This window comes from Oreochromis niloticus, linkage group LG7 (genome assembly GCF_001858045.2).
Source record: "Oreochromis niloticus isolate F11D_XX linkage group LG7, O_niloticus_UMD_NMBU, whole genome shotgun sequence".
Taxonomy (NCBI): domain Eukaryota; kingdom Metazoa; phylum Chordata; class Actinopteri; order Cichliformes; family Cichlidae; genus Oreochromis; species Oreochromis niloticus.
This window is the reverse complement of record NC_031972.2, coordinates 50,023,779-50,036,835: the sequence shown is the minus strand read 5'-3', so window position 1 is coordinate 50,036,835 and position 13,057 is coordinate 50,023,779. Positions and strand designations below refer to the sequence as shown.

General features: G+C 41.7%; 1 protein-coding gene across 3 annotated transcripts; it reads left to right on the top strand.

The window, feature by feature from the left end:
• Positions 1–182: 182 nt before the first annotated feature.
• Positions 183–12,595, top strand: apba2a (amyloid beta (A4) precursor protein-binding, family A, member 2a). 3 transcript variants are annotated; one of them, XM_005450860.4, is made up of 12 exons: positions 183–327; positions 3,595–4,837; positions 5,096–5,200; positions 5,402–5,441; positions 5,526–5,671; positions 7,628–7,714; positions 7,808–7,993; positions 8,130–8,309; positions 8,940–9,152; positions 9,508–9,627; positions 10,019–10,159; positions 11,812–12,595. In XM_005450860.4, the coding sequence occupies exons 2-12, from the start codon at positions 3,626–3,628 to the stop codon at positions 11,881–11,883; spliced, it is 2,502 nt and encodes an 833-aa protein (XP_005450917.1). In that variant the 5' UTR covers positions 183–327; positions 3,595–3,625; the 3' UTR covers positions 11,884–12,595. The 3 variants fall into 3 exon arrangements, with proteins under 3 accessions (XP_005450917.1, XP_005450915.1, XP_025764460.1); XM_005450858.4 differs by having other exon boundaries at positions 5,093–5,200; XM_025908675.1 differs by lacking the exon at positions 183–327 and adding an exon at positions 2,968–3,178 and having other exon boundaries at positions 5,093–5,200.
• The last annotated feature ends 462 nt before the right edge of the window (positions 12,596–13,057 follow it).

The window sequence follows — 13,057 nt, the reverse complement described above, 5'->3', positions numbered from 1 at the left end:
ACTTACAAGCCACCACCGTATACTGTTAAACAAACTAGAAAATGACTAGAAAATTAAAAAACAAAGAAAAACAAACCCATTAAAAATACAATCCGTGCATATAGAGGTGCATCTGCGTGTGCATTAATCATAAGTCTGTTTTATGTTGGGTAGAACAGTGCGACTAGTGAGCACATGGTGCGTGTCCCTGTGTTAGGGGGTGTATTTTCTACACAGGTTCCTGGGCTGCTGTGCGGCTTTTATTCAAAAATCACCATCCCGGAGAGCAATCTGATCTGATCAGCACACGGGCATTTTAAGGGAGAGGCCCCCACAGGACTGATGTCGGTAAGTGGCACACACATATATTAATGCACGTATAGAGGGGAGCATGCAATATTGATACATGTAGGCCTGCTCGTGTTTCTGTCACAGAGCGAAAACGATGCTAGATGTGCGTGCTCCTGTGGCACATCAGCCCATTAGTTGGGTGTCAGCATGGTGCAGTCTCGATGCTTCACATCAAGGTCGATGTGAATTTTGCAGGTGCTGTAGGATAACAAGATGCCTCCAGATGGTATACCCACTAGAGAGCGTGTGTGGAGGGAGCGCGCTCCATTAATGCACGCTATATGCGCAGGACATATCCGATTATCTTATCGACATCTAGGCAGAGGGAAATGCGGCGTCCACTTGTGGGGAGACTGGAGCCACAACAACAACCACCCCTGCAGCTGCGGCAAAAGTTAGGCGTAATAGCTTTATAAAATACTACCACTCATTCTTCAAGGGCAGGGCAGATGCAAGAAAACTGCAATGGTGAAGCCCAGTTCTACTCTGTAATTGCCCTTGTTGTTTTAATTGCCAGTTCAGCACCATGGAGAAGTCATGCTTAGGTGTGTTAGCAGGGATTAGGGTTTTTTTTTGTGCTGATGATGCTATAATCCCAGTTGCATAATGACCTGATCAACAATGATTGGATTCATTTCGTTGTGGAGTCTTTTGAGCTTGAGCCCAATGATTTGCTCTATGATTTTTTTTTTTCAGCCTCAAGCTTGGATGCTTCATGCTGAGATGAGGATGCTGATGATGACATGTTTATACTGGGCGTGTAGCACAGCACTGTCAGTGTGCTGCCTCTAACATTTCCTTTACTAATCAAATGTAAAACATGTATTACTAGACTGAGAGCACCACATTCACACTTAAGGAGCTCACTTTTAAATGATGACAGGGATGAAAAGAGATTTGGTGGAGTTGAGAGCTGAGAGAATCATAAACTATATATTTATAATATTGATAAATACAATCAACAGCATTTTTATGCTGTATTGATGGATACTCTCTAATTTACTGATGTTAAATCCTGCTGTTGTACGTTTGTATTATTACTGTAGGGCTGCAAATAACAAATATTTTGATAATTTCTCAGTCTGCCAGATGTTTTCTTGATTAAGAATATATGTTGAATGCACACTCACCAGCCACTTTGTCAGGTACACCTGTTCAGCTGCTTGTTAACGTAAATATCTAATCAGCCAATCACATGGCAACAAAGTTAATGGCATATGCCTAAGTGCATATTTACGCATGCGGACATGGTCAAACCAGGCTGTTGACATTGAAACCGAGCATTGGAATGAGAAAGTGGGCTGATTTAAGGGACTTTAAATGTGGCATGGTTGTTGGTGCAAGGCAGGCTGCTCTGTGTATTTCAGAAACTGCTGATCTACTGGGATTACAGCCATCTCTAGGGTTTATAGAGAAAAATGGTCAGAAAAAGAGATCAGATCCAATGAGTGGCAGTTTCCTTGTTGAATGTCAGAGGTCAGATGAGAATGGCCAGACTGCTTTGAGATGATAGGAAGGCAACAGTCATTCGAATAAGTACTTGGTACATTCTATGCATATAGAAGAGCATCTCTGAATGCACATCATGTTAGTTCTTGAAGCAGATGGGTGACAGCAGCAGAAGACCGCACAAGATGCCACTCCTGTCAGATAAGAACAGGAAACTGAGACTGCTGCAAAATAGGGTCTGAATCTGGAGTAAAATACATAAAAGCAGCACCAGCAGTGGTGCCAAGTATATTTTCCTGGCACGCTTTAGGCCCCTTAGTGCCAACTGAGCATCACTTAAACACCACAGACACACCATATCACAAAGCTCAAATCATCTCTACCTGCTTTCCTGAACACAACAGTGAGTTCACTGTACTCAAATGGCCTCCACAGTCACCCAATCTCAATCTAGTAGTGCAGCTTTGGGGTGTGGTGGACTGGGAGATTCACATTATGGAGGTGCAGCCAACAAATCTGCAGCAAATGTGTGATGCTGTCATGTCAATATGGACCAGAGTCTCTGAGGAATGTTTCCAGACCCTTGTTGAATCCATGCCATGAAGAATTAAGGCAGTTCTGAAAGCGCAAGGGGGTTCAGCTCTCTGCCATCTAGGTGTACCTTATAAAGTGTCTGGTCAGTGTAGACTACCATATCCCTGTTTTAAATTTCTAGTTTTTGTCGACTGCAGACTATCGGTAAAAAAATTACAGAAAAAAATCAAATATTTACATTTCCTGGAACTCGTTAAATGTCAGCATTTAACTTTAATTAACAGCTGTATTTAATTTTTTCCACAATTATTTTCTGTCAGTTCAGCTGTGAAGTACTTTCTGACTAATTTAGACCATAGAGTTTTGTGTTGTTGTTCTTTGGTTCCTTACTGTTTTTCAGGGCAGCTTCTTGAATATACTGTTTAGTGAACTATAAAAAAATAACATAGTTTATAGAAAACATCACATGCTACAATCTGAAAGCAGGTATGGGCAACATTTTTGTCAGCATTACTTGTGCCAGAATTCTGTAATAACTTTTTAGGATATTATATTTCAAGCGGTGTGTGAGAGAGCTAGACTAGGTTAAGCAGATGACTTTCACTCGCAAGAGAGGAGTTTAAATTGTGTGTGAAGGCAGACTGACTTACAGTAAGCCAGTATAGAGCATCTGCATATGTCTGTGCTTCTGTAGTGGGAGGTGCTAAGAATAGAGAGAAGTGTTGCAGGAGGAAGGCTGTGTGTCTGTAGTTTTACTGCAGGCTTCCTGTTCTGCAGGACATCAGGACAAAATTAGAGCAGGCACAACGAACCAAGATCACAGATAACAAACACCATCATAGACAAATGGACTGAGATGGTGCATGTAAGTAAAATATGGATGTCGGGTACGGAGGGAGGATGTGTGTGTGTTTTTAAAGTGTCACAGAGATAGTCAGTGTAATACAAAAGTGGATCTTTGACCATATGCAAAGAGGAATCTTTGATGTTTGGTTATTTAAATTTGACGGCACCTGTGCTGTAGGCTTGTAGTGGAGGAGCTCGAAAACTGGGAAAGTGAAAAGCTTTTTTTGTTGCTGAAGAGTTTCTGTTTTTATGAAAGAGAGCGTCAAAGTCTTTGGAAGGTGATTTCTCCAGTATGATGAGCCTACGTCATTTGCAAAATACGATATGTGTGCAGTTATTTTTCATAATAATAGTTAAGAGTTTGAATGATGATATACTGTTGAAAATATAACATTTCTCAAAAATGTGAAATTGGTTTTCTATTAATGTTTACAGGGCTTAGGGTAGTGGGCTTAAGGGGCCAATTATGGCTCATGGAAAGAGGCCAGGATCCATTTCCAAAATATTGGTACCCGGCACTTCAGCATGCCCCGGTCCAGGACAGAGCCAAGAAGAGCAGGGAGGTTTGGTGAGCGAGGCGACTGAGCAACCACCTTGTGCGCTGGAGGATGATAATAATGACCAGCTGACTTCTCCTGTTTCTGCAAATCACTATTACATGAGTTGTGACCCTAGTCCTGAGGACATGGAGGACACCTGCTCTGAGTATGACAACGTGGGCTCCGATGTCGAGCAGGACTATGATGAGGTTCTGCATTTGAACAGAGAGGGCGGTGTGGACATGAGGTATTACAAGCAGTACTGTCCCGAGGACGGTGGCTATATAAAGCATGCTGTCAGTGATAATATTAATGAGAACACCAGTGCTCCTGACCAGATGACTCCGAGACCACGGCATGGCACAGAAATATGTGAGGGATCACAATCAGACGCTAAGCCGAGTAAGATGAGCCATCGCTTCAGGTCGCATTGTGCCCCAGTTGCTGGTGATGAAACAGAAGGGGGAGTTAAAAAGGGCCAGGAGGACAGGTTCTTCTTTGGTGATGGAGATGAGATAGAAGAGGTGCTAGATGGGGCCAAATTTATAGAGGATTTAGAGGAGACGGAGGACAGTATTCAGAGGCAGGCTAGCCTTTATCAGAGTAATGAGAACGAAAGAATTAGGAAGGGGGGTGAGGAAAGGCAAAGAGAAGGTGACGTCCGAGTCACAAGGAACCCTAATATCCTAGGAGCCAGCAAGAAGTGTGAGCCATCTCACATGGATTCAAAGGAGAAGGAGCGGCAGGGTAAAGGGCGAGGAAGGAGGGGAACGGGCGAGGGCATCGAGCACATCGCCTCTGGGATCAAAGGATGCATGACCAGCAACACTGAGCAGCGTCCAAAGACTTTGCCCAGGGACTGTAAAAAAGTAGCCGTGAGGACCAAAGCTAGGTCCAGTTCCAGTAAGCAACACCCTATTCCACCACCTCGCCACTCCCATGCTCAGCCTCCTACTGAAACCCAGAAACCCCAGCCTCACAGAGAGCCTCCTCCTGTTCCCAGACCCAGTAATTCCACTGCTAACAGCCGGGAGAGCGAACCCAGGGTTATCAAGCCATCCCTGGCTCCTCTTCACACACCAGAACAACAGAGGGAGTCTCTCGAGGAGAGACAGAGACGGCTAGAGAAACCCCAGCAGGTATGCAATGCAAATAGGACACGTCTTTGTCAGCTCTTGTCCCCCGTGCCTTGTGATTGTAAATGTTTGTGCCAAACCTGCCTCCGCTGTGGTTTAGAGGGGATCAGCACGATTTTAATTTTATGCATCGCCAGAAATAGTCTTTATCACTTTTTATGAGTTCTTCTTATCAGCACAGGACAACAAGAAATGTTAAAAAACACAAACTGTCCAAGATAAGAAGAAACCCCCCCCCCCCCACTTATTTTTGTTTAGCAGAATGAGAAGCTGAGCCCGGCTGCAATGCCTGAGGAATTGCCAGAGCAGCCGACGAGGTCTATGTGTCCAGAGCCTGTCTCTGCAGAAGACAGCAACACTCCCAAGGTTAAAATTCAGCAACTTTTAGCTTCTTATCATCCAGTTTTTGCTCTTAAAACTGTCTTTTACTGTCTCTTTAACCGTATTCCTAAGAAACATTTGCTTTTGTATGTAGGCAATCGTGGATATTGTGATAGATATAGATTTTTATACTGTATCTGCAAAATATTTGCCCTTGAAGTCCAACTTATTACATTTTTTTAAAAGAATACACAGGAAGCTGCTTCGTTTCCCAGCTTTGAGGATGGTAAATATCTCAGAATATTTTCAAAATGTTGTCATTTTTACGAATCTGTGCTGCACGTTACAGGAGTCTTTTTTTGTCACACAGTCCCAGGTCCCTGCGAGCCAGAAGACCTTATTGATGGGATCATCTTTGCTGCTAACTACCTTGGCTGCACTCAAGTTTTGTCTGATAAAAACCCATCCAAGAGTGTCCGCATGTCCCAGGCCCATGAAGCTGTCAGTCAAATCAAGGTAATTCGTCTTCACGGTTGTTACAGCTACTAACACGCATCGATTTGGTTTATAAATCTTTAAATTGTCCGGCATCAAAACGTGGGAACAAACTGAATTCGGGTCCAGGAGAATTGATTAGATTCTCTTGATGTTCTCCATCTGGGATTTCAGTCTTAGAAAAGTTGGCTTTTATTTTTGGCTGGTGGGACTCGATTTGACTTTATTTTACATGTATGCTTGTAGTTGAAAGAAATAATATGTATGTAGTTCTAAAGTCTTCATCACTGGCCCAAAGTGTCCCTTACTGCTGATTGAAATAGATTAAGTTTACATCCATTTATCATGGGCAGTTTTGCATTTTTTAATGATTTCATTGAACTGTTATTTTTTCAGGGTAAAATGGTTATACAGCATACATCTTTAATGGCTTTAAAAAATAAGAACTGGGTCCACAAGTTTGACTTGTTGTATTTTTTTTTAATACACACAGGGCCAGAAGTATATATACAGGCTCCATTATATAGATGCACTTACTTGAATCTTTTAATAAGCGCTGCTGAATTCTGTCTTTTAACTTGTCAAGGCCTGTTAACTTAAACAACCGTACATAACTATATTATTCAGAGTCATCACTTTGCCAAGATCTGGATTAAGACTCAGACTGTCCCCCTATGATAAGAGGAATTTGGTTAGGATGTTCAGGAATAACCCAGGAACCACTAAGGCTCAAACCTACCATGAGCTGGAAACTGTTGGAACACCAGCATCAGTGTCCACAGTGAATCCAGTTTTATATCATCATGGACTGAGAGGGTGCCGACCAAGAAAGAAGCTCCTGCTCCAAAATGAACGCCTTCAAGCTCGAGTGAAATTTGCAGCTGCCCTCATGGACAAGCCAAATGCCTTCAGGCCTTCTGGACAAAGGTTTTATGGTCATACGAGACAAAGATTGAGCTATATGGCCACACTGACAACAGGTATGTTTGGAGGAGTAAAGGTGAAGCCTTCAAACCTAAGAACACTGTACGGTGGTGGTAGCATCATGCACTGCAGCTGTTTTGCTGTCAGCAGTACTGTTACATTGCACAAAGTGGATGGAATAATGAAGAAGAAGGACTATCTCCAAATTCTTCAACTTCAACTCACATAAACAGCTAGACAGCTGAAATTTTGTCAATTTTGGGTGTTCCAGTAGCTCAGTGACCCAAAACACACATGTACGTTGGTTTTTGAATGAATGAAGCAGTTAAACAGCTGGAATGGCCTTACCAAAAACCGTGTCTGTCCCAGGAAGAGTGGTCAAATATACACCCAGAATTATGCCAGAAGGTTCTTGATGGCTACAAAAAGCTTCTGGTTAAGGTGTAACTTGCTAAGGGACATTTAACCAAATATTAGTGTAGGTGTATGAATACATCTAAACCTGTGTGGATTAGAAAAAAATCCAAACTAAAGTCAAACTTGTGCACCCAGTTCTTTTTAAAGTGCATTAAAGATGAATGCTGTACAATCACTCCACACTGAGAAAATGAACAGTTCAAAGAAATAATCAAAGGCCCCAAATTACAATGACCATAACACGTATATATACTTCTGACCACAACTGTATGTTGCTGGTGACCTACTTATAAAAAGTCAGCAGTGCAGTAACCTCATCTGTTTACCACACAGTGGAGCTGTTGCATGTCTTTCTTTTGGCCACTTTGTTCTTTTGATACTGCCACGTAACACATGTTTTTGCTCCTGTGTATTACGTCTTATATCCTGTGCTTGTGCCTCGGTTGTAACTACAAATTAACTGCTGGTCACAAAAGCAAAGTTTGAAAAGAATAATTTAAACCGTCTCTGCGTTTCAGGCATAAGCACGAGCATTATTATCAAGGAACAAGAAAAAAACATACTATGCAAGATTAAAGCATCACATTCATTCTCTGAAATGCAAAATGTCTTATTAAAATTCTGTGTATCTCAAAGAGCCAAGATGAAGATTCTCAGATGATGACAGAAGTGGACCTATTTATCTCCACTAAAGCTGTCAAAGTACTGAATGCTGACACACAGGTCAGTGCCTCTTAAATTTGTGTGTTGCCTTCCTCTTGTGCATAAACACAATTTATTTTCAGACATGATTGTCATTACTTTTGTTCTCCATAGGAAACAATGATGGACAGTGCCTTGCGGACCATCTCCTACATCGCAGACATCGGCAGCATTGTAGTTCTGATGGCACGGAGGCGCATGTCTCAGACCTCATCAGAGGAGCTCTCTGAATCTTCGGACTCTACCAGCGATGGGAAGAGCCAGTACAGAATGATCTGCTATGTCTTTGAATCAGAGGATGTAAGTATTGTCATTCTTTTCTAGTTTACGCTCTAGTTTGACATATTTACAGTAATCTCCGGTCACTTCCTTGCTGTTGTCAGCTGGGATAGCCTTTCTGCTGAGCGGTTTCCCCCAAATGCTCCCCTTCCTGCAGGCGCAGCTAATCGCACAGTCTATTGGTCAGGCGTTCAGTGTGGCGTACAGGGAATTCCTGCGAGCCAATGGCATCAACCCCACCGACTTGAGCCAGAAACAATACAGTGACATCATCAGCTCCCAGGAAATGTACCACGATGACCTCGTCCATTTCTCAAATTCAGACAACTGTAAAGAGGTGTGACATTTTTTTATTTCACTGTTTGTTTATCATTGTAAATGATAACTGATGGATTTTCCACCCTAACAGAATCTTGCTAATTTTCAATATGGAATTCAAAGTGTGGTCTAAGGAGCTTGGAAAGAAAAGCGTCTGGACTTCTTTGAGTTGCTTGAAGACATTTCACCTCTCATCCGAGAAGCTTCTTCAGTTCTAAGGGTCATTTGGTGGGGAGTCCCAGATTTAAATCCAGTGGGAGTTTCCCCCCCAAAGAGGGACAAAGGACCCCCTGATGATCCTCTACCTAATCACATGAGCCAAGGTGTGAAAGCGGGTGTGGGTCCCAATCAGCCAGGGTTTCAGGTGAGCTCATTGTGAAACCTGGCCCCACCCTATCATGTGATTTCCTGAGGTCAGATGGCCCAGGATGTGAGTGGCCGTTAAGGTGTCTGGGAAGGGATCTCAAAACTGGATTATAGATGGCAGACAGTTGGTGTCGTAAACCACCACCTCTGTTCAAAGATGGTCGCTCACAGTGGACGTTTCCAAGCTCCTTAGACTACGATGACCTGGATGACTGAGAACCTTCACAGACAATTCAAAGTGTGCTCAAAAAGGTTTAAAAAATACTTGTATACTGTATTACAGCTGTATATAGAGAAGCAGAAAGGCGAGATCCTCGGTGTGGTAATAGTCGAGTCTGGCTGGGGCTCCATTCTGCCCACGGTCATCCTGGCCAGCATGCTGAACAGTGGGCCCGCAGCTCGCTCTGGAAAACTCAGCGTGGGCGACCAGATTATGTCCATCAATGACACCAGTCTCGTGGGGCTGCCACTGGCCACCTGCCAGGGCATCATTAAGGTATGGAGTACATCAGGAACCTCCAGTTAGCCCTTTACTTAGAGTCATAAGTTAGACAAGGAAGTATTTGAATAAAAGAATAGCACAAGGAAAACTATCTGTAGTTAGTAGTGCTAGACTGAACAGCCCAAAAGTATGAATTAGAGTGAAAGTATCTAACTATTAGTGGACTTTTAGGTGGTCCCTCTTTTCACCCTAAAAGGATTAAGTGGACAGGAAAGAAGAACACGAATGAATAAATGCAAATTTGACCATGACACTAACAATAAGCACAGGGATGGCACCAGTCTTTAGACCACCTCCACAAACCTTTTGACTTCTGAAACATGTGAATGTGTTTCTGAATGTGTCCCAGGGTCTGAAGAACCAGGTGAAGGTAAAGCTGAGTATTGTAAGCTGCCCTCCTGTCACCACCGTCCTCATCAAGAGACCTGATCTCAAGTTCCAGCTCGGCTTCAGTGTTCAAAATGGCATCGTGAGTGCAGCCGTATCACTCGTTACCATGACTCTAAACTTAAGATTGAAGTTTCAACTCAGGCTTATTAAATGCTTAGGTGCATGCAGTTTTTTTGTCATGTTACATTACAATGATGGCTGCTCATGTTAAAAATAGCAATAATGAGGTCAGCGTATGTACAAATAATTGCTGTGAGCCAAAAGCTCAGGCGTCATTTCTGCTCTGATAGTTTTTGAGCCGCTGCACCAGTGCCAAGATAAATGAGGATTTTTTTAATGAACTGTGAACCGTGAAAGCTGCTCTAGTACATGCCAAAAATATGTTAATATTCACAACATATCCCCTTGATGACTGGAAGTGTTGGTATTTATGATGCAGTTACACATTTGGGGTTATTTTGCTTCCTCAGATCTGCAGCCTGATGCGAGGCGGTATCGCTGAGAGAGGCGGCGTTCGTGTTGGACACAGAATCATTGAAATAAACGGTCAGAGTGTAGTTGCCATGGCACACGAGAAGATAGTTCAAACCCTGTCCATCTCTGTGGGTGAGGTAGGAACTCCTCATGACACAAGATGGCAATTTTCTCCGATTACTGCACCACACAAACACTGTGCCACAGAGGCCTTTCATAGATGCGTGCACATTAGAGTTTGGTTTAAAGCCAAATCATTGGGTGCACACAGGGCCACAGACTGCCTGTAAGTGATGGGTCAATAAAGTCAATAAAATCCTGTGATTAAACAAATCATGGTTAAATATTTTTAAATTAAAACTGACTAGTACAATAAAGGATGTTTGTGTGAGAAAACTCACAGTCCTGACAAATTAACTGTTGTGTACTTTCACAGTGATTACAGGAATCTATTTCCTTGAGTGCAAGTTTACAATTTATCCCTATGAGCGTGCTTTAAAGGAACAGTTTGGGAAATCCTTTTGCCCTTCCTTGTTGGCTCATACACATTAACTCCCATAAAACCATCACATGGCATGTTTGCCGTTTCATGAAATCAATTAGATAAACTCAGCTGTTTCAAACTAACTGTCAGGCAGCTCATGCTTCACATTGATTTTTTTTTATTTTTGGGGGAAATTGTTATGCATCTTTTAACTCTTGACCAAAGTAAATGAATATGGCAACACATCAAACTAGTATTAAACACAAACAAATGGATGGAGAATACAGACGAGACCTGATGGTTCAGATCCCAGTTTTATGGGAAAAGCTGTGTTGTGATGCTCAATGCTTCAATGCTATAAATAAAACTTAAAGTTAAACATAATCAAAAATATGTAATAATTATGAATGGAAAACAATCATTTTTTTAAAAGACAAAAAAATGGACCCCCCTCATATCCATCACAGTAATCTAGTGACTGGTTTGTGGGTTTAGCAACTTATTTAAAACTTATTTAAATCTTTCACTTAATTTTCAACTACGCTTGTATTTTCTCTGTAATTTCTTCAAGTGTAGATTCTGATAGAAAAGATCTCTGTTTGACAGCAATGCATCTGAATCCTGTTCTCAGTCTCTGGTGGGACAGAGAGGAGTAAGTAAATTAGTGCCAACTACACATCTGTGCATGTGTAAATGCATCTGAAGTTGATGGGTTAACCCAGGGAGCTCACTTTACATTGTAGGCCACATACAGCCCACTTTGACCTTCAGGCGAGGGATAAGTTTAACCACAATCAGAATCCCTCTGATATCTTCATAAACAAAAAAAGAAGTACAATTGTAGCTGCATGTCTCAGTTTTTCTATATGACAATGAAATTTAGCTGTAGGAAATGGAAGAAATCTGTAAGCATGACACTTTGGGACTAAACTGTAGGTAATAGATGTGTAAAAGTACAGAAAAGGTATCTCATTGCCCAGACTGACCTGTAATAATAAAGCAAAGTTTTTGCTTTTTTAAAAAAAAACTACCATAAAGAAATAGAAACTCCTCTATTAGATAGTGAAAAAAATTGGGGGGTTTTTTGTCATTTTTTTTTAACTTAGCTGTAGTACAAGCATTCATGAAGGTGACCTTTATGAAAATGCAGTTAAAAGTCCCAAATCTTTGCCATTCTTAAATTTTCCACGCCGACCAGTTGGCCGTATGAGAGTCTTTGGGGGGCCAATTCAGGGCCCTTGCGCCACATGTTTGACACCCTGCGTTTTACCCACCCTGCTTCTCTTATCTCTCCCTCTGTGCCAGATCAACATGAAGACGATGCCTGCTGTGATGTTCAGACTGCTGACGGGACAGGAGACGCCCGTCTACATATAGAGGACCCGCATGGATCAGCCCCACTGTAGCTCTGCATGTCTGGCTGCGTGACGACAATAAGACAGGTGGCTCAGTGGGACGAGGAGAATTTATTTTTCTATCATTTTATTTTTTTCGGCCTCTTGTCGCGACGCTGTAAAGAACATCCGTTTCTCATTTTCCCAGGTTTTATCTTGAATTACATCGTCATAATGGCCTTACAATGTGAATACTCTGTCTGTAGTACTGTACGTGAGTTTATGGTGTCGAAGAAAAGTAGCTTTACGGTCATGTTTATTTTCTTATGAAGAGATAAATTAGTACATTTATTTTTTATTTAGTCATTTTTATAATGTGTATGGAGTTTAAAATTGTACTTCTACTGTAAATACTTTGGATTTCTCAAGGACTTGATTGGAAAGGCCATATAACTTCTGCAGTATATGCATGTGATAATGAAGAATACGATTTACTGACCAGGGATTCATTCTCAATCCAACATGTTAATCTATTACAATTAGTATCAAAAGAAGATAATAAGATGCTGTACAAAGGCACTAAACTCTGTGTATCGTGGTGACGCTGAAGGCCAAAGACACTCTTACTATTCAAGGACATACAGTATATGGATGATCATTACTTTTACCAGAGCGTACAAGAATGTATCAGAATATACAATAATGAATGAATGTAAAGTTATAACACACAGAAAATACAGTTTCACTGCTGAGCACTTGTTTGTTTTCATTTTATTCAGCTCTTAAAAAATTAAAGGACAGAAAACAAACATACTTAACAGGATTACAAGAGAATCAGTTCAACCTATAAGAGCACTTTTATGCCCGATGTTTCTCTCTGAGTCTGCACATAAATGACAAGTGTGCATGAATCTGATGCAAAAACCTGATGTTCCAACATTCGGGCTCTGGCTGCTTCTCACGAGTGTGGGGTCGCTTAGAAATCTCCTTCTTTTAGAAATAAAAAGCACATTTGTTTTTGCTGAGTATGTCATTAAATGTTCAGAAATGTGTTCACCAGTCCCGTCGTAAATTAGTGCCATCTGGCTCTTGCAGGTATTCAATAATGCTGCCAGCTTAGGACTTGTGTTTCTGAAACTAGAGACTCTAATGTTTTCTGTTCTGGTGAGAGCCAGGTTGCACTGGTCTCTGGAGGGAGTAGCACGTGCTGTTGTATT